Source organism: Mastomys coucha, unplaced genomic scaffold (genome assembly GCF_008632895.1).
Source record: "Mastomys coucha isolate ucsf_1 unplaced genomic scaffold, UCSF_Mcou_1 pScaffold18, whole genome shotgun sequence".
In the NCBI taxonomy this organism is placed as follows: Eukaryota; Metazoa; Chordata; class Mammalia; order Rodentia; family Muridae; genus Mastomys; species Mastomys coucha.
This window is the reverse complement of record NW_022196900.1, coordinates 113,315,142-113,340,314: the sequence shown is the minus strand read 5'-3', so window position 1 is coordinate 113,340,314 and position 25,173 is coordinate 113,315,142. Positions and strand designations below refer to the sequence as shown.

General features: G+C 49.7%; 2 protein-coding genes across 2 annotated transcripts in view; one reads left to right on the top strand and one right to left on the bottom strand.

Moving 5' to 3' along the window:
• The window catches only part of Dffb (DNA fragmentation factor subunit beta), a 14,833-nt gene extending 7,508 nt beyond the window's left edge, over positions 1 to 7,325 (top strand). Inside the window, exons 5-7 of the mRNA XM_031379652.1 lie at positions 1,107 to 1,277; positions 2,250 to 2,350; positions 6,040 to 7,325. Coding sequence (XP_031235512.1) covers positions 1,107 to 1,277; positions 2,250 to 2,350; positions 6,040 to 6,283 — 516 coding nt within the window. The 3' untranslated portion in view covers positions 6,284 to 7,325. The remainder of the gene's footprint in view (positions 1 to 1,106; positions 1,278 to 2,249; positions 2,351 to 6,039) is intronic.
• A 2,087-nt stretch (positions 7,326 to 9,412) lies between these two features.
• Positions 9,413 to 13,804, bottom strand: CUNH1orf174 (chromosome unknown C1orf174 homolog). Its single transcript, XM_031379651.1, has 4 exons — positions 13,672 to 13,804; positions 11,431 to 11,544; positions 10,342 to 10,803; positions 9,413 to 9,892 (listed from the first exon to the last, which is right to left on the bottom strand). The coding sequence occupies exons 1-4, from the start codon at positions 13,684 to 13,686 to the stop codon at positions 9,791 to 9,793; spliced, it is 693 nt and encodes a 230-aa protein (XP_031235511.1). The 5' UTR covers positions 13,687 to 13,804; the 3' UTR covers positions 9,413 to 9,790.
• Between the last annotated feature and the right edge of the window lie 11,369 nt (positions 13,805 to 25,173).

Sequence of the window (25,173 nt, the reverse complement as noted above, 5' to 3'; positions counted from 1 at the left end):
TGGGCTCTCAGGCTGTCTGCACTGGGCCTGCTGGGCTCTCAGGCTGTCTGCACTGGGCCTGCTGGGCTTTCAGGCTGTCTACACTGGGCCTGCTGGGCTCTCAGGCTGTCTACACTGGGTCTGCTGGGCTCTTAGGCTGTCTACACTGGGCCTGCTGGGCTCTCAGGCTGTCTGCACTGTGCCTACTGGGCTCTCAGGCTGTCTACACTGGGTCTGCTGGGCTCTCAGGCTGTCTGCACTGTGCCTGCTGGGCTCTCAGGCTGTCTGCACTGGGCACATGCTGCTGTGGCACTCTCCTGCACTTACCTGTTAGCCATCCTCCATGCTGGAGATAGGTCTGCATGCAGTGTGGCAGACAATGGTGCCCCATATCTGACTGCTCTGCTTCTAGGTGGCAGGAGCCAAACCCAGGCAGACAGGAGGGCCGAGAATACACAGCTTGAGTTTGCTGGACAGTAACCAAAGTTTGGCACATGCCAACAGAGGTCTGAGTGGCCAGGCAGCTGGAGCAGCAGGTGTGGGCTCTGTTTTTAAATCTTCCCCCTTCCTCTGCCTCCTAGAGGGGTCAGCTAGGCCTTCGTTGTCTGTTTTTGAGTAAGGCTCCTCATTGTGGCCTTGGTGACTGTCCTGCCATGACCTAACATTGATGAATTGATCCTGATACCTACCTGCAGGCTGCAGAGATGGAGCTCTTTATGTCAGCACTGCTCTCCCGAGCAGAGGGAACACTGCTTTCTGCTGACTTATATGATAATAATTTTTTTTCCAGATAGGATCTTGCTACATAGACCAGGCTAGCCTTTTCAATCCTTCTACGTCAGCCTCCCAAGTGCTGGAATTACAGATGTGTACCATTCTGCTTGGCCTGATCATATTTCGTTCTCCCAGCTTGATGGATCGCATTGTTGTGTTGATCCATCTCGTGGGGTTAGAGTGCTTTTTCAAGGCAGTGACAGTTGTGCAGTGGTCAGACGCTCTCACTGTAGGACTGGGCTGGGGCAGGTTCCTGATGACCGATGCTGGGCATAGGTTGGTAACTGAATGCAGGTGTTAAAGCATAGGCAGTGCATGTTTCAGGCTCCTTGATGCCTCTGGCTGTCTTGCAGGTGAGCGCTTACACCTCTGTGGTGGATGCAGCGGCTCAAGAAGAGTACCTTCGAGTCCTCAGCTCCATGTGCCAGAAGCTCAAGTCCGTGCAGTACAATGGCAGCTATTTCGACAGAAGTGCAGAGGCCAGCAGCCGCCTTTGTACTCCAGAAGGATGGTTCTCCTGCCAGGTAAACCTGTGCCCTTTGTTCTGGGGCCACGAAGAATACTGCAGAGCATAGCTCTTCTGGGGTAGGAGGCAGAGAGGATGGGCAGCCGCCGACCCAAGAGGGGATGGTGGTGTGTAATCGTTGGGGTGGCAGTGTGTGGTACCCTAGGAGCACAGGAGCATGCTGGGAACAGCAGGTTCTAGCAACAGGGGCGGGAATGCTTTTGTCGTCTGGAAACTCAGAGGGTAAGGTCATAGGTGATAGAATGGCAAGGGCAGGTTGAATCCCAAGGACAGAGTTAAAAAGATGTTTATGTGTTTGAGTGTTTTGCCTGTGTGTATGTCTGTATACCTATGTTCCTGGTGCCTTCTGGAGGCCAGAGAGGGTGTCGGATCCCCTGGAACTGAAGCTCTCAATGGTTGTGAGCCATGTGTGGGCAGTGCATGTCTCAGGCTCCGTGATGCCTCTGGCTTCACAGAGTCAGACCCAGGTGCTCTTCATCACCGAACTGTCTCCCCAGCCCCAAAGAGAGAAATTTCAGTCTCTACTGAACAGCAAACAATTTTGTTTTGTGAAGATGGAGTTTTGCCATGTAGTTGAGACCATATTTAAGCTCACTATATAGCCCAGGCTGACTTAATATCTTACTTTTGTGTATATGTGTATAAGGTTTGTGTGTGAGAATGTGCACATGCCACAGCTTGAGTGTGCTCAGAGGATAAACCACACCTGGCTACAGGGATCGCACCTGGTTCTCAGGCTTGTGTGGCAGGCACTTTTTCCTCCTGAGCCACCTCCCTGGCCTCACTGTAAATCCTCCTGCCTTTGCCTCCTAGTGCTCGGGGTACAGGTGCTGGCACTGCCTGTTCAAAGATCTGTTCGTTAACTAAACGACTCGTGGGGCCGGTCAGTTCCAGCAAGCTTGATGGCTGGGAGGAGAGCAGTCAGGGTCCTCAGTCCTGTATTTCCAACCCCTGTCCTCACTCACTGCAGGGCCCCTTTGACCTGGAGAGCTGTCTTTCCAAGCACTCCATCAACCCCTATGGCAACAGAGAGAGCCGGATTCTCTTCAGTACGTGGAACCTGGATCATATGTAAGTGTATGTCACCAAGATTCAAGTTCACTAACCAGAACTAACCCATCACCGTGAGGTCCAGTCCCTGCTTAGGCATCTCAGGTCTGGTGGGTTACACCTGTGTGGTCCAGGCCCACGACAGACACCACATGCTTTATGGAAAGGTTCTGGAGAGAGGCTACTGTCCTACCAGCTGTCTGCGCCTGATGCTGAGCTGACCCCTCTACTCTCTAGCCTCTATCGGTGGCTGGATGTGGTGGCCTGGCTTTTCATGGCCCAGTTTTGGCCCCTAAGAGGCTGTTGCTGTGTGTTTGAACCAGAGGAATCAGCTTGAGGGCTGAAGTATGGGAGGACAGGGCCAGCAGGATGTTTTCACAGCTGGGCAAGCTGCAGTCTCTTCTGCTGAGTCGGGGTAGGGCAGTACCATGTTTCTGCAGCTGTGGTGCTGTCCTGACTGTAACTACCCTTGACCTTGCTTTATGAAGGCAAAGTGTTCAAGTACCCCCAAATGTCTACCGACCCGTGGTATCAGAATAATTTAAAAGCATATAAAAAGTGATTGTAGCTGAGGGCCCCTTTATCCCTCCGTGCTCCAGATGAGAGTCTGCCCTGGCTCTGACCTCCAGTCTTTTTGGGGGAATTAATGCCCGTCGTCCCCTTCAGAGTACTTCCAGCCTTTTCAGGGTGTTGAGTTCGCGTGACTGTAAATCCCTTCCTGTCCTCACTGCCACTCGGTGTCACTGGGCCTCTGCATTTTCCTGCCTGAGGTGAGCACCCACTTGGCTGCTTTTGTTTGATTCCTGGTCCTGGGGAGGCGGAGGCCTCTGTGGCTTTCTGCTGAGACCTCTGTGGCTCTCTGCTGTCTGTCACAGCTCTCTGCTGTCAGTCACAACTCTCTGCTGTCAGTCACAGCTCTCTGCTGTCACAGCTCTCAGGCTGCTTGCTCTGCTTGTTGTTTACTCTTGTCCTGGGCACTAGTTCCCTCCCAACTGTCCGTGTGACAGATGTTGTTGCTGTATTTTTGTCCCATTATTGTATCACAACCAGATGGGGCAGCTGTGGTGAGCCCTAGAAGACCAGGCCCCAGTGTGCACAGATCCTGCGATTCCTCCTGCAGGTGCAGGGGCCCTGGCTTTTATTTTCACTTCTAGTTTCTGCTCCTTTGGGTTTCCTCTCTGTTCCCTAGATTTGTCTCTTGTGTCTTAACATCTGCTCAAGGCTACATGAGTCCAGCTGCTTCTGAGGTTGGTGTTTCGGGGTCAGGGTGGCTGCCTGTTCTGATATGTCTTTGGCAGGTCTGTCTGTCTGTCATTTCATGCTGCTTTTCATGTCATTTCATCCTTTGTGGGCTCTGGTACCTGTAAAGAGGCCGGGACTCCCTGTCCACCCTGCTTTCTGTCTCACCTTCGCTCGGCTGGGTTTCTGTTTTCCATCACAGAGGGCGTCTCTTGTTAGCACATTAGTAGCAACAGCACACTGCCTTTTGTCTTGTCTGAGACTATCCTGCACTGGTCCCTTGTCCCAGTGTCTAGACACAGTGGCTGTTCAGCATCTGTTCAGTAGTTTTGTTGCATGAGTAAGTAGGTTTGAATTAATCTCATTTGCCATTTCCTATACCTCCTGTGTGCCTGGTGTCACTGTATGTCCTGGGCCCACCTGTCACCTCTTTCTTCCAGGGCTCTTTTTCAACGTTGTCCCAGCTGACCTTGAGCTTGCACAGTGGTCATGTCGTCATGGTCAGTACCTACTTACATCTCCCACTCCTCTGCTCACCCCCTCCTGAATCTCCCTGGGCCTGCTCTGCTGATGCTTGGTCCTGGGGCTTCTCTAAAGAGGGCCTGAGGGTGAACTCCCTCTTGCCACTTCTATACTGAGTACTGGAGAGGGGCTGTCTCACACTAAGTCTGGGATCACCAGCATCTAGGTCCCCTGTGTACTCCATGAAGGAGACTGATCACTGTTTCCTGGCGTCTGCTGTCAGTCAGACGTTCTATCTCTCCAATGGAGATTGGCTTGATTCCCCTTAACTGAGAGCGATGTACACCATGGACAAACCTTTCCTTTTGGCTCTGCTGTGCCTCGTCTTCCATTCTGGAGAACTCCGATTCTTCTCTGCAGTCTCTTGGATTCCCGTGGGCATTCTGGGACCTTCTGCAGTCTCTTAGACTCCCATGGGCATTCTGGGACCTTCTTGCCACCCACTCTCTGTATTCTGGCTCTGCCTGAACGCTCTGGCACAGCGCTGCTGTTTTGGGGTAACATCCTGCTGTAGATTCAATTGTGGTTCCTCCCACCCCAGATACACATTGCAACTGTTGCCCAGTGAGACTGCATCTGGAGATAGGTCCTTGAGAGAGAGTTAAGGTAAAGTGAGGCCATAGGGAGCGGAGTAATCCAATAAGAGCAGATGTTCTGGTGAGTGGGAGAACATGGGGACATTTTTGTTGCTATACGAGGACTAGCCAGGAAGTGGGGATATTCTCATTGCTCTATGAGGACAAGCCAGGAGGTGGGCCCTGTCCAGACCACTGTGTAACAAACTTCCAGGCTCCAGAGGGTTGAAGAATTAAATATGGAAAGGCGGTTTGCCTGCCACTCGGCTGTTCTTGAGACTGTGTGGACCCGAATTTCTCTTTGGTGACCAGTCTTTTGCTCTGTCTTGTCAGTGTCTCTGCAGAGTAGATCTGCATTTGGTCCTTGTGGAGCCCCAGTTTCAGTGGCTCTGAAGTAACATGACATTGTTTTTGCTTGCCATATCTGTGTCACATTGGCCATACATACTTGGCTCATGTGCCTGTGGGAGACACAGGCCTGGGGTCTGTGGGCAGTTGTATAAAATTGGTACATGAGCAAACAGGAGTCATCAGGGGCTGATAAACGCTCACACATGGGGCGTGGCTCCACTGAGTGGCCTTCGAGGGACCCTGCCTAGCTTTCCCACACTCTTTTAAGTATGGTAAGCTGTGCCCACCACTCAAGTTTGCAAAGTAAGACAAGCAGCACTGCTTGCGCCACACTCTGTACACTGTGGCCACCCATGGCCCACGTCAGGGATGGGCCAGTGTGGTGCTTGGTCCTCTGGTGACTCATCCCTAAGTCCTGTCCATTTTGCTGCCATTGTCCTTCTGGGCTGTTCCCAGCTTAGGGTCCCTGTGAATCTTCAGGGTCCTCATACCTCGTCTTAGGGTTTCCACTGCCGTGAAACAACACTGACCAAGAGCAACCTGGGGAAGAAAGGGTTTATTTTTTTACTGTCAAACTTGCAGTCAGTCTGTCATGAGGAGTCAGGACAGTATCTCAGGGCAGGAATGGGTGCAGAGACCGTGGAGGGGCACCCTTTCCTGGCTTGCTCAAGCCTGTTTTTATACAGCCCAGGGCCATCAGCCCAGGGATGGCACTGCCCACAGTGAGCTGGCCCTCCCACAGTAATCAATCATTAATCAAGAAATGCTTCAGACTTTCATACACACTGATCTGATAATGTCATTTTCTCAGTTGAGGTACTCTCTTCCTAGATGACCCTAGCTTGTGTCACATTGACAAAAAACTATCAGGACAGCAGGGCTGCCTGCCATGGTAGACACTGGGTCCACAGACAGCAAGTGTCTGTGGCTCATGGGAGAGTGCACGGCACCCTGTAGTGTGTGGCACTCACAGCAAAATGTCTGTCTGCTCCCCGCCCCGGACCCCCCTCGCCCACTTGGCAGAATAGAGAAGAAACGCACCGTGGTACCCACGTTGGCTGAAGCAATCCAGGATGGGAGGGAGGTGAACTGGGAGTACTTCTACAGCCTGCTCTTCACTGCTGAGAACCTGAAGTTGGTGCACATTGCCTGCCACAAGAAGACCACACACAAGCTGCAGTGTGACCGCAGTAGGATCTATCGGCCTCAGACAGGATCCAGGAGGAAGCAGCCTGCTCGGAAGCGCCGTACTCAGAAGCACCAGTGACACTTGCCATACCTTCTTTGAGGCGATTGCGGTGGTAATGGGGACAGTTATGCTTTGTCACTCTAGAAGGTTCAAGAAAAATCTTTAGGAGTCTTTCCAGTGAATCCGATTTGTGTACCTTCCCAGTTTGCATCCCCAGCCTCTGACAGCCCAGTGTGCAGAGGACAATGTAGGTGCTCATCATATTCCTGTGGCAGGGCCTTCGTGCTCATGGCCCCAGGGCTGAACTTGGCCACTGTGATGTGTGGTGGTGCTGAGCTTTTATGGCCTCTGTTTCTACTGAGTACTGGTGGTAACTGAGTGTACGCCTCTGAAAGAAACAGTGCTTCCAGGGTAAACGTTTGCATCTCATAACAAACACGTAGGGCATTCTCTGCTGAATTGTTTAAAATGTCAGAAGGTGGGAAGCCTTCCAGATGTGTCCTGGTTTGAACAGCTGACTGTGGCCTTATTTTGAGCCACGTGAAACTGATGTTTTTAATGGATTAAATAACGGCTGTCAACACTGATAAATGTATGTACGCATGATTGGAGCGGGTTTAAACTTTCATGTGGAGAAATAGGAAACTGTTAAAAGCATCGATGGCTTTATTGGTGCAGGGAATGATCTTGAGTTCATGATCTTCCTGCCTGATCCCTAGAGCTGGGACTACAGGTGTGCACCACCACACTTGGAATTTGGTTTTGTAAATGTGTGTCAGCTTGTGCACAGTCTGTGGAAATGCCACTCGACAAAAGCAGTCATACTGGGGGATTCAGCAGGGATGAGACCGATCACCAAGTACTATCTCCTACACCACGTATTTTATAATACTTCATTCTTTTTCTCTGAGACTGGGTCTCACTAAGGAGCTCTGGCTGGACCGGAGCTCACTCTATAGACCAGCCAGCCTCTGCCTCCTGCGTGCTGGGGATTAAAGGTATGTGCCACCACACCCAGCCTGAGTTTATTTTTGAAATGGACATTTTATATATTTTGTAATGTTTGGATTTTTATATTTGCCATGTAATCAGAAAAACAATAAAGTGTTTCTAAAATAGACATCTCAAAAAAGATTGAACATATTGAGGAAGATGGGGCGAAAGGTGAGATCCCAGCAGGCAGAGACTGAACAGAGTTGCTCTGGGTGAGTCCATCTTCACAGAGATGGCAGGGCAGCACCCTAGGCAGCCAGGTGGAGCTCTCAGAGAACCCAGCTGCTTTTCTTAGTCATGGACATACAACTATTTACAGTGTGTCTTATTCTGCTTTTCTGCCCTTTTTAAACACCCTGGGACATGCAGAATCACTGTCTCTTACTAGGATTGTTACCAGGACTGGGCTAAGGTTTGACGTGTGTGTGTGTGTGTGTGTGTGTGCGCGCGCGTGTGGGCTAAGGTTTGATGTGTGTGTGTGTGTGTGCGCGTGTGGGCTAAGGTTTGATATGTGTGTGTGTGTGTGTGAGCGCACGCTTCTGGGCATCTGAGTGCATGCTAGTGCACCTCATGGATGCAGGATCGTGCCAGGTCAGCATGATTGGATACCTTGGAACTGGAACTGCAGGGGACTGTAAGCTATTATGTTGCTGCTGGAACCCAATCTGGGTCCTCTGCAGAGTAGCAAGTAGAAGCTGGGCCTTCTCTTCAGCCTCAAGTTTGCTATTTGTGGTCTTCTGTTACCTATGCCCCTGCCGGCATGCCCAGTGCAGGACTGCTCTGCACCCCTCCTGACCTGAGGTTCTGTTTCTCTAGTGGAATGCAGAACACTTGTAGCTGGAATGAAAAATGAGCTTTGAGTGAAAGCAAGGTACCAAGTGACTGACCTTCAAAACCATCTAGGGCCGTAGTAAGCTGTCTCCCGTTGTCTGGGAAACCTGGAAACTCACACTTGTTCCCCTGGACCCTGTACTGAGGCCTCCACTCCCACCCCACACACAGCTGCTAACTTCTGTTGGCCTCCTGCTATATTCACCGCTCTCTGAATCCTGGTGCTTGTCTCACAGGTGCCCACAACTGGACCCCTCCCTCTGCAGGTGCTGACCTGGTGCTGGCACTGCCACAGACTGTGAAAGTTGTAATGAGTCACTCTTGTGTGCATACCACACGTGGCATGTCTGCAGAGGCATGGGGACAACCTGTGGAGGTTGGTCCTTTCCACCATGTGGGGTCTAGGGATTGAACTCATCTTGGCAGCAAGCGCCCTGACATGCTGAGCCAGCTTGGTGGCCTTGTTTAGGTTTTGTCTATTCTTGAGTTGCCCTTGCTGCTGTGGACTGTCGGTAGGCACACACTGGAACCTTTCCCTGTGTCCTTTGGGCCTGATATCCCACATTCACCCATCACCCTATCTGAACTTTCAGAAGATGCCTGTGTACTGGCAACTCTCTCTTCATGCCAGGCCCAGGGACTCAGATCTGTGACTACCCCCATCTCAACAGATCCTTCCAAATCCTCTGGCACAGGGTTCTGGTAGCCTCCCTGGACGGGTAACTGCTGAAACAGGCCAGTTAGGACGGGAAAAGTGCTAGTGCTGAGGCCGGCTGCAGGCAGGCTCCCATGCGTGTCCATCAGCAGGGTGGACTGTAAGTAAATGCATACCCCAGGAAGGAAGCAAGGTGGTCACTGCTCGTCTGTGTGCTGATCCCTCAAGTCTTACCACACAGCTGTCTTCTCCAGGGGCTGTCGTCTAAGGCTGTGCGTTGCTGCCCACGGCTATTGGATGACTGCAAGCAACAGCTTTAAATTGTGGTTCATCAGTCATTAGGTCACAAATCTGAGATGAAGGTCACAGCTAACGAGAGGATCTCAGTGGAAGCTGAGGTGACTGGGTGTGTGTGTATGTGAACTGATGGGGGTGGGGTGGGCAGGTCTGTCTGAACAGGAGCAGAACTGCAAACTCCTATAGGCCTGGACCACTTGTTGCTCTTGCTTAGGAGCCAAGTTCAATTCCCAGTACCCTTGTGGGCAGGTAGCCTATATCCCAGCAGAGCAGGGCAGGAGCTATCACCCCTACTCCTGGTCAAGGTTTGTACCAAGGGCCTTGACTTTCCTGCTTGCTAATGAGCCTCAAGAGTACTCCTAGCCTAGGACACAGTTCATTTACTCCCTTGATTCGCAAATATTTGAAATGACAGTTTGGGGAACACAGTATTTTCTTAAAAGTATTTTCAAAATATATTTTATTTCCTTCTCATATATACTTTGCAAAAACTACAAGGTAAAATGGTTAGCTTCACTCAGAAACAGGAGTCCCTCCAGAAGAAACAATTCATCTCTGGTGATCAGTTTGACATGGAAAGTAAGCTTGTTGCCAAAGCCCTCGGGACTTTTCCTTGTTTCCTACTGCCCAGCCCGCTGTGCCAGCATGGTTGTCTATGAAAGGAGAAGACCTGCACAAAGCAGTGGTGGCAGCAGCGTGTCCAGGCATCTGTCCCAGTGATACTAATGTCCACTATGTGTTCAGTTAAGAGCATGCTCTCTTGAAGATGCCATACAGATCTTGACACCAGCTGCACAGTTCCTGCTGCTCTACCCCTCAGCGTCGTCCTCATCATCTTTGGCTCTGAAGTGCATTTTTCTGAATTCTCGTCTGCTCATGGAAGGACAAGATGAAGAGGCTGGTGGCAGATCCTTAGAGGGGAAGAGAGCATAATTTCAGTCTTAAGTGAGATTGCCAGGGCACCCACATCCGTATCTGGCCACAGTCTGCTCAGGGGTCTGCAGGGCAGGCCTGTTATAGACACAGGAAGTCTGTCTAGGCACGGGTCCCTTGGTAAGAAAGATTGCTATACTCCAAACAAGAGATAGCAACAGACATGGTCACATGTTCCTGGAATCACAGATCTGAATTCCTAACCTTGTGTGAGGACACACAGAGGGGGCTGAAACCAGGGACGCTACCTTTCACACTGAGCTGCTTCCCAGCTTGTGAGCCTGTGTGTGTGGGTTGTGTGTGTACACCAACATGATCAATTTATGTTCACCTTTGTGTTGTATATCATGGGCACACAATAAAATGTGAGCAGGGAGTTGCAGCTTGGTGCCCAGGCACTGCAGGAGAGGCAGGAGGCAACACTCACCTGCATAAGCTCAACATTCCCGAAGAAGCGACTCACAGGCATGGGCTGGTTGCTGTCATCATCTAGAAAGACGCTGCTGTCCATCTGAAGCACAGATGCCCGCACCTCCTCTGTCCTGGGCACAGGCTCCGCCTGTGTGGCAGAGCTATCATCTGGCTCCTGGGCTGCAGCAGCACTGCGGGGTGCTATGGACAGGCCATTTTCACTGCGGGGTGCCTTTGCTGAGGGCTCCTCATTCCCAGGCCGGGAGGAGCCCTGAGGAGGCACTCTGCTCTCCGCTGCAGGGACAGCAGCCTCAGCACCGTCCTCTACAGACTGATTTTCACAAGGGGCCGCTTTTGGCAAAGAAGAAATGTCACTCTTAGGGTCAACTTTTTGTAATTCTGCCTTCACAAGGTGACCTTTGTCATACTTGAACTTTTTGGAAGTCCGTCTGTCTGTAGCTTTGTGTGATGAGGAAGTCTGCCAAGAAAGAAAAACATGAGAAAATCAGATCCATCTAGCAGAGGCACAGGGCTCACAGTCCCAGAGGCTTCCATTCCTCCACCTGAGATATCTGTGCCGAAACCACTGGTCCCTGTCTGTTCTGCTGCTAAGAAGCAGAACAGATCGAAGGCCAAGGAGGACTCCAGAGCAAGCTGCTTTCCCAGGCCTTTCTTTCCTAAAGTGCATGGTTACTTACTTTAAAATCATCATAGGAACAAGCAAGAAAGCTTAGAGCATAAAGGTAACTGCTGCCAAAATCATAAGCAGCGATTTAGGGATGAGATTCCTTGACTAGGCAGCTGTAGTGTGACGTAGACCATAAGACAGTCCTTGCCTTGTGTCTGACTGTTCTCTCAGCTCCAGGAGTAAAGGGGGTAAAAGATTCACACAGCTGGGCAAAGCTGTGCCTCAGTGCCCCGGCCACTAGCACACTTCCATACACATGCATAGTACACAAAGGCCAGAAAATCAGCTGTATTGCACAGCACACCCCTCTGTGACAGCAGTGACGGTACTGCCACAGCTTCTGCAATGTCTTCTATTTCACACAACACATCTCGGAGTGACAACGATAGCCTTGGTGTTCTTAGTAATGGGGCTCACCAGACATGTTGTTTTGCCAGACGTGGAGCTGGTGACATCCCCGGCAGAGGCCAAGCTGGCTGAAGGGTAACTTCGGGCCCGAAGGCGCGCTGAGGATCGCACTCCACCTGTGAGCTAGACAAGAGTGAAGGTCAGAGAGCATGCTTGTGGCAGTATGCCAGCCCAGAGCTGTTGTGGGTCCCCAGCTCAGTGCCTGAGCTATCCATGTTCCTTCACTTGCAAGCAAAGATGGCTATGCCCCAAGCTGGTTTGACCCAACTGTCCAGGCTTAGACACAGGGTTGAGCATCGGATGACTCAGTGGGAAAGGGAGCTTGCCACAGGACCGAGGGGGTGTGTTCAACTGCTAGGACCTAAACAGTGCAAGCTAAGAACTGTCTTTTGTAAGCTGTCCTCTGACCTCCATGTGTGCTGTGGTCCAAGTGGACACGAACTCATACCAACGCCCACGCACCCAAATAACTGGACACATTCTTTCTTGGAAGACTCTCAAATTCTTATCTGGTGTCAAAGCCCATGGCAACAGTAACACAAGACAGAATCACCAGCTCCTGCACTCATTTCTCTACCCTACCCTAGCCCCATGTCTTACCTCATCATCATCCTCGTCACCATCTTGCTCTGGGATAGCCTACTATGTGCTAAGCAGAATTTCTACCGATGTGCTCTAGCCCCAGCCCACCTTTGTTTTATTTTTAGTCCGGGGTCTCATGTGAACCAGGCTAGCCTCTTAACTTGCTGCTGATAACCTTGCCCTCCTAAATCTGCCCGTGTTTCCCGAGTGCTGGGCTTACAAATGTGAGCTTCACACCTGGCTTATGGTGCTCTGGAAAATGAACTCAGAGTTTCATGCATTCCCAGCCCCACCCCTTTAGGTTTTTTTTCCCCTTTGAGTCAGTTTCATTAAATTACTCTGCTAGGTCTTGAATGCAAAATACATCTGTCTTGGCCTCCTTAGTGCTGGGTCATAGCCTGTTGCCACCACACACAACTGCCTTACATATCTTACTACCCCAGCTGACCTAGAACTCCTAGGCTGGCCTTAACTCACATACAGCACACAAGTACGGGACAGCCAGAAAGAAAGCAGAGAAAGGTATTTCAAGTCAGAATGGTTGAAAACCTCCTGTGTCTAGGAAGCTTAACAAACTGAGCTCCAAGTGGACAGACCATCTTTCTGACACAGTGTGAACCACAGTGAGAACACTACCTGCAGGAAACAAAATGCCAGTTAAGAAAATCCACACCCAGAAAACCTGTCCTGTGAGATGAAGAAGATTAAGGCAAGAATAAAGGAACTTCCTGATGCAAACGGGGAACCGTTGCTTTAAAACCACTGGAGTTCTAGCTGAGGCTAGTGACCCAGTCAGTGATTCAGGCACACACAGGAGCACCTCCGACCCCCGAGGAAAGCCCCTATATAAAATTATCTTAAGCATACTTCTCTGAAAAGGCAAAGGAGGCACGTGCTAGCAATAGGCGGGCAGAAACCAAAGGGAGGGTCCGTGGGGCCCTTGCTGGCCTGAGGAAGTGGCTGCAAATGATAAAGTAAAGATTGCAAGGCTGCACTGTCAACCAACGACTAAGAGAAAGTGGGGCGAGAACCCCACAAGAGTTCGACCCTTCTGTGTCTCACTGGAATCGAGGCGCTACAAGTTTGAAAAGAGAACAGAGCCGCGCAAAGAAGTAAAAAACACAGCGGGGAACCATTAGACCGTAATAGTCTCCTTATGCAAAGGAGGGGCAGCAGCCAAGACCACCGACACGGGGGATAGTTACTATTAGCCATGCTACACACAAACGCCTGCGCAACGCAAGAAACAGGGACGTCAGCGTGGACTTCGGGCCAGGGGTGGACGGTAGACACACTTCAGGCTAAGGGACTCACTGTCCCCGCCGTGCCCGGCCAGAGGCCTTCCGCAGCCGGCGTTCAGGTCCCAGTCACGTACGACACGGGCTTGGCTGAGCTCGGTCGGCTGCAGCATGCCCATCTGTGGGCAGAGCGGGACGATAGGAAGGCCCAGCTGCAGCCCGCAGGGCCGGGGGCAAACCGCAGGTCCGGATGGCCCTCGCCCCGCGCCGGGGGTGGGTGGAGGTGCTCGTCTCCTCCCCCCGGGGCCGGAGGGGAGTGCGGGCTCCCCTCCCAGGGGCGGAGCTCGAGGCCGAGAGGCGCCCGCCCCCCGACGGCTCCCCGGGGAGAGCGCGGCTCGGCGGCGCGCACCCCGCCTGCGGGGCCCCTCACCTTCCTGCTCCTCATGAGTGAGCGCCCCGGCCTAACGCTCCTCCGTCGAGTCTCGATCGCGCGGCTCCGATCGCGCGCGCGCGCGTGCGCACGGCGCCGCGGCGTCTGATGTCATCAGCACGCGACCAATCACGGGCCGGCGTCTCCGGGTTACGTGCCCACACGAAGCTTGTTCCTGTGGAAAGCGGGCGGCGCGCGCCTCCCGGACGACGATCCGCGGGCTGGGCACCGGAAGCTGGCCAAGGTTCCCGCCATGCTGGGAAGGGGCGCTTCCTTCGCGCGGATGCCCGCCCGTTTTGGCCGCCATGTTTGGAAAGGGCACATCCCTGGCACCCCCGTCGCCGCCATGTTTGAGAAGGGTGGCTGCCTTGCTGCAGGCCTAAGCTCTCTGGTCTCAGGCTCTTCCCACCCTGCAGGGGCCACCTTCAGCTCGGGTTCCTCTTCGCCCCGAGGGAGGCATCAGGCCGGCCTAGCTCTGCCTTCTGAGGGCACCTCACAGTTCAAGTGTGACTCCAAGACCCACAAGGTGGGAAGAGAGAGGAGATTCTTGCTAGGTATCCTCTGACAATACTGACACTCCTTCCCGAGGTTAACATGCTTATTCCTCCTCTCAATAAATACAATAATAATTGTTAGCATTCTGGCTAAACTCCACCCCACAGTTATCTGGCAACAGCCAGGTAGGCCTGACCCACTATAAAAGGGGCTGCTTGCCCCTCCTCCCTCTCTTACTTTTGCTTCCCTCTTGCTTCTCTCTTGCTCTTGCTCTTCCCTTCCCAACCCCCTTTCTCCACGCGTTCATGGTCACGGCCGGCCTCTACTTCTCTACTCTCTACCTCTCCCTGCCTTTCTCTGCCTCTACTACCCTCTTAACTTCCCTCCCCATGCCCTGAATAAACTCTATTCTATATATACCTTCGTGTGATTGGTCCCTCAGGGGGAAGGGATGCCTCAGCATGGGCCTTCTGAGACACCCCCTTCCCCCATACCTCACCATACCCCCATAGAACATATTCTTTCTGTCTTTATCTTTTTACAAACACATCAATAATAATAATTATAAATATTTAATTAGCTTCAAATACACATGAAACCTTTGGCCTCCACCTCTGGTCCCATTGGATGGCCTGGATAGGGAACTCTGGTCAGAGGACTCACAAGATGAACTAGACAGACATCTCTGTTTTGACATCTTAAGGGTGAGACCGGAGTGTAAACTGCTCTAGAGTTTGGGTTTCCTTACATCTGGAAGTTCTTGTCCTCTGCTCTCTCCAAGCCCATTCCCCTCTCTAGTGCAGTAAAGGAGACAAGCATGCAGAGACCCTGTCTGCTCTGCAGAGCTGCGCAGGCTCCTCTGTCTTCAGAAAAGCTCCACTAAGTATTACAGATGGACAGATCAGGCTACGGGTAGATTAGGCTTTGGGCAGGGAGCCAAGCACCTTGCCGATTCTGCATGCTGGTGCCCTCTGCTCATCTTCCTGGTTGGTGTTCCCTCCTCCTCAGCCTCATGCGTCTTCGCTGTTATTTCTCATGACGCTTAGAAGGGGACTGGCAGATGTGTGACTGGCAGGAAATCCATTGGGCAGGAAATTAATATAATCGCAGCCAGCCATTAGAAACCAGCGTGCTCGAGGAACCTGCCAGGTTGTCACTGTGCTTAAATCTAAGCAAGGACAGTGATTTCTCTCTGTCCTTCAGAGTGCTCAGGAGCAGCCAGTTCCTGTTTCTATCGGGCTCTGGGGTTGGTATTGGTTAGGAGATGTACAGCTCCAAGGCTAACACTCCAAAAGGCACATGGCCCTGGTTTGTTTTAATTTTATTTAAAATTTACCTATTTTACTTTACTGTAAGTGTGTTTTGCCTGCATATATGTTTGCACCACGTGTGTGCCTGAAGTTCTTGGAGGTCACAAGATGGCTCTGGGTTCCCTGGAACTGGAGTTACGGATGTGTGCTAGCCACATGTGGTTGCTGGGAAATGAATCCATGTTTTCTGCAATAGTAATGAATAGTAACAAGTTCTCATACTGAATATAGTTTATACTGTCTTGTTTCCTCACTCCCAGATAGGACGGGAATGGCGGTCCCTCAGTTGCTTCTCTGATCCTGACATTGTATTCTTAGTCTTTTTGTTTGTTTGTTTGTTTTGGTTTTTTTGTTTTTTGGGTTTTTTTTGTTTTGTTTTGTTTTTCGAGACAGGGTTTCTCTGTATAGCCCTGGCTGTCCTGGAAACTCACTCTGTAGACCAGGCTGGCCTTGAACTCAGAGATCTGCCTGCTTCTGCCTCCCAAGTGCTGGGATTAAAGGTGTGCGCCACCACCACCAGTATATTGTATTCTTATCAGGCACAGCCAACCAGCACTCTGTAAGTCTGGACTGGAGAGTTCACCTTCCCTCTGGCCCCAGTCATTACAGATGTATGCCAGGATGGATCTCCCCAGGAGCTTGCTGGAGCTCTTCTGATTGTCTCATTGCTTCCAGAATCAAGACCAACATTAAGGATGGGGCCTGTGAGGTCCTGTCAGGCACCATAGTAGGCCCTGGGTGGGGCCTTGCTGACTCTATGAGGGCCGCTCTGCTTGTTGCCTGCCATGTCTCCTTAAGCCAGGATGCCAAGGCAGAGGAAAGTGTGGGGACATGAGAAGGGAGACGAGCCCCTTGACAGTGACAAGGGGAACCCAGTACCACACACATTTCCTGTGATAGCTGGTGACAGTGTGATGATTTGTATATGCTCTACCCAGGGAGTGGCACTATTAGGAGGTGTAACCCTGTTGGAGTAGGTGTGTCACTGTAAGCATGGGCTTTGAGACCTTCATCCTAGCTGCCTGGAAGTCAGCCTTCTGCTAGCTGTCTTAGGAACAAGAGGTAGAACTCTCAACTCCTTCTGCACCATGCCTGCCTGGACACTGCCATGCTCCCCCCTGAACCTCTGAACCTGTAAGCCAGCCCCAATTAAATGTTGTCTTTATAAGAGTTGCCTAGGTCATGGTGTCTGTTCACAGCAGTAAAACCCTCACTAAGACACAGATTTAATGTTCCCTTCATATATGATGTCTTGTGTTAAATTAGCAATAAATCAAGCTGGAGGCCTGAGTTTACATGGCCTTAGGAAGGGTTTCATTCCTTTTTCTGTTTTTGTATGTTGGTTTGTTTTTGATTTGGTAGAGTCTATGAAGTCAATGCAATTTGTTTACAGTAAAAACAGTCTACTATTCTGCTTATCTCTGACCTTCAGTTTTACCATATTAGTCATAATCTCATCAGGAACCTTAGGAACTCCTTAAAGACAATAGCTCCAAACCCTGCCATGCCAGGCCTGTATATAACTATTAAAAGATAATGAGACTCTCAGAGAAGTTCGCCCCAACTCTCTAATCCTGGTTCCTTCTCTCCACCTTTGAGCTTAAAATCTATATTTAAAATGTCTTTTTAAATATGTATTAGTTGTGCTTCATACTGGCTGGCTGTGAAATATTTTTCTGCTTCAAAATCAAAGATTAGTTTTGCCTCAGTCAAGGGGAGGCAGACAGGCATAGGGAATAGCTTAGCAGCCTGGGACTCCACCTGGCTTGGGCTATACACATACCCTGGCAACTTAGGATCCCTTATCTGCATATACCGTGCATGTACACGCATCTTCTAACAACATACTTAGCTGCTGAAGAACCTCCACCAGCTTCAAATTGTTAGTACACTCCTTCCATAACCTGCATTGTAGAGAGAATTTCTTGTGCCCTGTGTAAAAGCATTCATTTGTCAATTAAAAAGCCCACGTTCAATGAACAGAGGCAGGAAATAGGAGGTGAGAGTTTGGCAGAAAGAGAGAGGAATTCTGGGAAAGACTCAGATGTGGGAGATTTGCCACAATCGATGGAGGGGATAAGATGCATCAACTTAAGGAGAGGTAACTAACCACGTGGAAGAATAGTTTAAATGGGTTCTAGAATGGGCTAGGCTGAGAGCACGCTGAAGCTTATGGCCCGAGCTTCAGGAAACAGTAAGCCTCAGAGTTGCTATGTCAGGGAACAAAGTGGTCAGGTTGTGCTGTGGGTTGTCCTGGTGCTGTTTGTGTTCTGATGTTAATTCTGCTTCCTCAAGAGAAGTGGATCACACACACTCAGGTGATTTCACGTGAACCTTCTCCCCATTCTAACTGGTCAAATGAAGGCTGGAACCTGTGATTGGTCAGTGGAAGGGAAAGGTGGGGCTGGAGGTTTTAGAGAGTATAGGAAGGGTAGGGGACCACAGAGGAGAGGATAGAGGAAGAAAAGGTGGAAGGAAGATGGAGCAGAACCACATGGCCTGGAGAAGCCATAAGTAGCAAGGGATCTCATACGTGGGGAATAGATTAGTGTAGTGGTAGATCTGCCCAATCTAGGCATACAGCTTACAAATATAATAACTGAGTTGTGTGTTTTTTGCACGGGCTTATTAGGGTTGGAGATTTACTGCAATAAGGTGGGAAATACCCCACAGTTCTGTTTGGTTCACTCTAGTCAGGGTGACTGTGGGTTTTCCATGGCTTTAGCGTTTTCCTCCCAACCTCTTTGTTCCCAAAATAGCAACGTTGAGACTTCTTTTATATGAATAAATACCTAGGCCAATAATCTTGGCTGTGTTCCCTGACTAGCTCTTATTTCAATAATCCAGTTTATCCTAAGCATGTCACATGGCTGGTTATGTTCTTCTCAGTTTCATGTGCCTGTCTCTTCCTCAGAGTTCAGGGTAAATCTCCTGAGCCTATTTCGCGGAATTCTGCACACACCCCCCACCCCGTTGGAATTCCCACCTCTCATTTCCTGGTGCAGCTTTTTTTTTTTCCTGATAGGTGCACGGGAGATTCTCTTTATACTGCATGGTTTTAGGGTTGTCCTGAATAGGATGAAGAGAAAATGGAGAAAGGACAGACACACAGACAGAAAAGCTGGGCTTGGGTGGGTAGTATGATTTTATGGAGGCAGATCAGCACATTTATTTTATACATTCAAATTGCGGGGTGGGTTCATTGTATACAGCCAAATGAGGAGGTGGGTTAGATAATCATGGTAGGAGGTGTCTGTAAGCAACAGTTTCAGGTTCTAGTTATCTGGGGGGAAGAAAATGTTAGCAGAAGGCCAATTGTTGGTAACATCTGTACTTAGAGCAGAGGAAGGCTTTGCTATTCCCATGGGCCTGACAGGGGTTGGGGTCCCTGACATGGCTCTGCTCATCTCAATAATACACATTTGCTCAGAACTGCATTCACTCCCCACAGACCATATCCTGAACAAAAGAATAAGATGCTCTCCCTGGGCTAGGTGTGGTGGCATACACCTTTGATTCCAGCATTTGGGGGCAGAGCAAGTGCATCTGTGGGAATTTGAGGCAGCCTGGTCTGTATGGAGTATTCCAGGCCAGCCGGAGCTAGATAATGAGACCACTAATAAGATTCTCCTTGCCTAGGACTACCAGTAACTCTCCTTGTGTTAGCTTCTGTTCAAACATATTCTAGAATATAGCTGGGTACAGGGTGAGGGGGCCAACACTGGCTTTGAGAGCTCGATTGTGTCCCTTGAATGGGTATTTAGGGAATAATCCCTATTTACCGTATGTGCCGATCCATAATTAGGCCTGCATATAATTAAAACCAGATGTGTGTCTTCTTATGCTGTGTTCCATCCACATCACTGGGAGGCCTGCTGTTTTCTTAAGGGAAACAGAGGAGCAGTGGATCTGGGACAAAGGATGTGGGGTGGGGGGTAGAACTGGGAAGAGTGGAGGGAGGAGAGATGTATTATATGAGGGAATAATAAATAAAAAACCAGATGCATCATGGGAAGGGGCACTTGTAGTAAGCCCTGGCTTACACAATCCAAGCCTGTTAATCAAAACAGTATTAGTATACCCCTTAGCAACAAAACTTCTTCTTTCAGACCTCATAAAAGAAAGCCTGGGACAATCACTGGAGGAGCTTGCAGCTCTCTTTGTAATGCATCTGACCTACACGGTTGCTTCTTCTTCTTCTTCTTCTTCTTCTTCTTCTTCTTCTTCTTCTTCTTCTTCTTCTTCTTCTTCTTCTTCTTCTTCTTCTTTTCTTCTCCTTCTTCTTCTTCTTCTCTTCTTCTTCTTCTTCTTCTTCTTCTTCTTCTTCTTCTTCTTCTTCTTCTTCTTCTTCTCCTTCTTCTTCTCCTTCTTCTTCTTCTTCTTCTTCTTCTTCTTCTTCTTCTTATTATTATTATTATTATTATTATTATTATTTTGTATATCATCAATTTATTATGAAAGGGAGACATGGAAATGATTTACATGATGAAATATGTCAGAACTTCAGTGAAAAGGGCAGCTTCATGTCCAAGAATATTACCAGCTCCGAATGAGAAATAACTTGTCATTCAGGACTAGTTGGTCCCTCCACGCACTGGGAAGAAGAAACTTTGTCTCTGACTTTCACGCTATTTGGCTGAACGGCTCTGCTCTTTCTTTAGCACATCATCCCACAGCTACTGTGCTGTTGCCAGCAGAACTTTTCTTTGAAGTTTTTCTGGAGACATAATGCTGCCTGGTTGGTTAGTTCCAGCTATACCCCTTAAGCCAGTACTCTGTCAGACTGTGGAGGAAGCCTTTTTAGTGTTTGCCCTGCTATGATGTGCACTGCTGCACACATGCCTCAGCTATGGCAGTGTGACAGGAAGGACAGATCTGCAGTCTAACTCTCTTGACCCGTGAGTGAGCCACCCAGTGTCACGAGTGCTATTTTAGAGATAGCTAATAGAGATAGCCAGCAGCAAGTGGTGGGCAGGGCTCTCCTAGGCTTTTATAAGCTGTCACAAGGTGAACAACCCTGATTTTGCTCTTGAGTAAAGTTTGTTACAACTTTGCAATCTGTGTTCTCTTCTGCAATGTAAAAAATACATTCAGTCTTTCCTCTGGGCTACTTAGTTCCCAACAAAAAGACTCCGAGATTGATTACTAATAGATGCCTCGGCCAGAAGCTTTGGTCCATCCCCTTACTAGCCTATAACCTATGTAACCCATTCAAACTATTCTATGTCTACCACATGGTTAGTTACCTGTCCTCAGCTCTCATGTGTCCAAGTCTGGGGTGAATCCTCTTTGTTCTATGCCGAGTTTAGCTCCCTGCTTGTTTACATCTGTCCTCTCAGCATTCCCGGGTACATCTCTCTTTATTCTAACCTGACTTCATCTACCTGTTGGTTAGTTACCTCTCCTTCAGTCCCAGCCTGCTCCATGGGTCTTGCTCGTGAATCTCTCTCACCTCTTACTATTTTCCAGAATCCCCTCTCTTTCTGCCAGTGTTCCCAGCTCCTATTTCCTGGCTCAGCTCATTGGACATAGGATTTTTTTTTTTTTATTGATAGGTGACGCTTATAAAAGATTCTTTCTGCACTGCAAGCCTTTGATTATGAAGCCAGAACCTGGAAATACCTGGTCCAGACAGTGACCCAGGTAACAGATGTCCCTGAGAGACTGAGGGAACTCCTCAGGGTGTTGTGGACCACATCTTGGAGTTGTGTGTCCATCCACAGGATGTGATGACAGGTTGAATTCTTCTCTCTTCTTTCTGTCCCAGAGCGTGGCTCCTTCACTCATTCTCTTACATACCAAGCTCTGCCTGTGGGTGTAGGACTAGAAAGATGTTACATTGTTGCTAATTACATTGTTGCTAACTGGGTCTAACTCTCATGCGCATTTACAGCCTTGGGGGGGGGGATACAGGTGCTACTGAAATGTTACATAAAGTTTTCAAGGTAACAAGAACCACTGCAGAGCGTGGAGATGCTGCATGACCTCCCCAGGTCAGGTGAGGCCCCTTGGTGACCTTTGGCCCACCAGGAGGGAGCACTAGGGCCCAGTTGACTCTCTCCATGAGGTGACAGGTGCTGCGAGGATGGAGGAGTTGTTCTGGACTTCTTCCTCTGCCTCTTCCCTGATTCTTAGGTTGGTGTGTTGGGACGCAAATCCATATAGAACGAGATTAAGTTGCTCCCCAATTCCCCAAGATCCTCTTGTCCACTTCATTCCTTTAGTTGATATCAGTTATACCCCTCCTGACCACCCAGGAAGAGGGGGTAGAGGATTGGGGGGGTACCATATTAGTAGAAGGGCATGATGTTTGTGCAGAGCTTGTTTGTGGTCTGTCTCCCACGTGGACCAGGAGTCTGTTGAGAACATGGATCCAGCACAGTGGCTGGGGAATGCTGGCTGAGCCCCAGGAACACTTACAGTCCCATCTAGGCAAGCACTCTGCTGTGAACCACACCCCCAGTCCCTTTCCTCCTCTCCCAGATCCATGGAGTGTAGCTTCACGCTTGTGCTGTGGAACCACACCCCCAGTCCCTTTCCTCCTCTCCCACATCCATGGAGTGTAGCTTCACGCTTGTGGTCCTCACACACCAGCCTCTTAAGTGCTGGCAGAATAATACTTGTGGTGGAGACGGTGGTGACATACAAAATGATAGAGGGTCGCAGGCTCTGAGGAAACTTTGTATATTTGTACACAGAACATGTTCACTGGTTAAACACTGTGTGTCCACCTGCTCAGTGTTTGTCTTTGACAAACGCTGAAGACCTGAGGAGAATTTGGAATTGATTAGCAACTGGTCAGTAGCCTCATTCACTGGGGCACCCAGGCCAGAGCACATTTCATTTATGCTAAAAAACGGAGTCCTCTGAGATGACAGAGTGTCTCTTGCTGTCTGACTTGTATGTTTTAATGGCTGGTGAGATGGCTCAGAGGGTAAAGGCAGTTGCTGAAGACCTGAGTTTAATCTCAGAACCAACATGATGGAAGGAGAGAATTGAGTCTTGCAAGTTGTCTTGTGGCCTCTCCATGTGCAGGCACGTATACACACACACACACACACACACACACACAGAGAAACACACACAAACATGCATGCACATGTACACACACATGCACACAAATGCACACTAAATAAATGTAAAAGTTGGGGAAAATATAACAGACAGAAAAACCCCAGAGAGAACACCCGCAGAAGCTTACAGTCCATTTCAAAAGCATTTTCCTACTTGTTCTGATAAATGTTTTCCTGGTAGGCTGCCTATCTCCTGCTTTCACCAGAAGCAGTGAGCTACAGTAGGATTGCCGCCTACAATGGACCCAGCATACACTGATCCCACATGTTTGCTGAGGTGCTGAGGTGGAAGGAGGGTGAATGTGAGCAAGGACTTCACTGGCAAAGAACAGGCACAGATGTGGAGCCAGCCTGGTCAGGACAGACAGCACTTCCTTGGGGTTGGACTGCAGGAAGTGTCACAGGAGATGGAGGAGGCAGAGAGAGAAGGGCTGGGCTTGGGCTTGGGTGGAAGCCCTTTGCCTGCTCCTTACAGAGCTCGCTGGGGAAGCGCTTGTGGCATTTAGGCAGCTTTACTTTGTAGACTAATCAATAGCTTGTGGCATTAAAATGTTTGAGTACAATAAGCCATTTTCTGCTTCAGATAGCCTATGACTTGTCAGGATCAGGATCCAGCTGTGGGTCCCACACATTGGTTCTTGCAGCAAAACTTCATGATCCATGATGAGGGCAGGTTGATATGAAGTGCCTGAATCGATGGCTCCACAGTCTGCTTGCTGACCACTCCCAAAGCCCCCAGTCTCAGCTGATCTTCCCATCTCTCCTCTGCTTGCAGGGAACCAGAATTTCTGTGTTTGTTTCTCTCACAGTGGCAGTTCCCCTCATCCCTAGTCTTCTGTCTCCTCCTTCTCAGGGATTCTATCTTTATCAATCAATGGTGTGTGTTTGAAACTCTAATTGTGTTTTCAGAATTGATGGAAGCTCTAGGTCATGGTGGTTACTAATCACTTCCGAAAGGGCAGGTTCCTCATGGAACCAGCCAGGTCACCCAGGAATGCTCCCCAGTGACTTTCCACACTTCCAAACTGCCATTAGCATTTGATTGGTTCATCTGATGAAACGTCATGAAGCCCTGAAAACAGTGAGTTTTGGCATGAGGATAATGTCACAGACAACACAAAATGAAAGAGGCACATGGCTTCTGGGCATGCTCAGGACTACTGTCTACTTGGAACGTCTTAGCATTCACATCTGGGAAGCACATCATGGCACATGTCACAGGGCTGTGGCTTCAGCAACTGCTAGGTTCTGCCCCAACAATGCCAAGGGCATCCTTCATCCCATAGAATGTTCACATCATGAGCTCCTACATCCTGTGGACACAAAAGCTGAGACTCTCGCAGCCCTCTGCCAGCTCTGAGGCCATAGCCCAGTCGACGTGTCCCTTGAATAAAAGGCTTGGGGTTTCAAGAACTTCAAAATGGCTGTTTCCAGCTCAATAAAAACAAATACCATTTTATTTTTGAGAAATTTTGGGCCAACAGAAAGAAACACAGCTGCAAAGCCCTATTTTGAGGGTCCCTTACCTTTTGGGGGCACACACCATGCTGCAGAGCTCCTGTGATCTTATTAAATGGGAACTGGGGCTCAGACCATGAAGCAGTGTGGGTGAGTCAGCCTCGAGCAGCTACTCCTGCCTTCCACTCAGATGCTCCCTCCTTGTCTTGCCCTTTTGGCTCATTTGGCTAAACATCAGTGACTCGGTAGGGACAGCTGCCGAGGATTTTGCTGTAGATGTGATGATCATTAGCCAGTTATTTTCTTTTCCTCTGTGGCTGGGTAATGACATTGCTGTGCACAGGAAAAACAGGTTCCAGGATATCTGTCAGTGCTCCAGGCATCTCCTTTATCAACACAGGGGCATGAGCTGTGTGTGGTGGCTCTCCAGCAATCTCAGTGCCAGGGGAAGCTGAGAAAAGAGAATTGCCTCGACTTTGAAACAACCTGGGCTACGTAAGGAGCTCCTGGCCAGCCAGGGCTACTGGGTAAGAACATGGAGAGGTGGTAAGATGACATTATAGTTAAGAGAACTCACTGCTCTTGCAAAGGATAAGAAGTCAGTTCTTGTTGTACTGGGGGCAGCTTGCTGTTGCGGCCTGGGTCTCTCTCTCTGCAGCTGAGGCCTGTGGCGGGATGCGTTAGACAAGAATGAGGCAATGTATAAATGAGATATTTCATTAAAGGAAAGAGAAAATAGGCTGATCAAGTAGAGAGAAGGAAAGGAGAGGAAGGACAGGAGAAGAGAAGGAGAGAGAAAGGAAAGAAAAGAAAGCAAGAGAGCAAGAAGGCAAGAGAAGAGAACAAAGAGCAGGAAAGAGAGGAAGAAGGTAAGAGAAGAACAAAGAGCAAGAGAGGAAGAAAAGAAGCAAGAGAAGAGAGGAAGAGGGTAAGAGCAAGAGAGAGAGGAGGGGCAAACCGCTTCTTAGATTGTGTGGGGCGTGGCTATCAGTCTTTGGGGCGAGGCATGCCTGGCTGTGGTCAGATGACTGGGGGTAGGGTCCAGCTAGAATGCTGGCAGCTTGGGGAATTGTCTGTCTGATAGAGCACACATCTCCTGCGGGGGGCAGCTGTGACTGGTTGTGACTGAAACAGGAGCCAAAGACTCAGGAGTTATGACCAAGCTC

Excerpts from the sequence above, each read along its gene's own strand:
- CUNH1orf174 (XM_031379651.1), bottom strand. Across the intron at positions 10,804-11,430 it reads CTGGCAAAACAACATGTCTG|ACTTCCTCATCACACAAAGC; the intron begins GTGAGCCCCATT and ends CTTTCTTGGCAG. Across the intron at positions 9,893-10,341 it reads GGAATGTTGAGCTTATGCAG|GATCTGCCACCAGCCTCTTC; the intron begins GTGAGTGTTGCC and ends TTCCCCTCTAAG.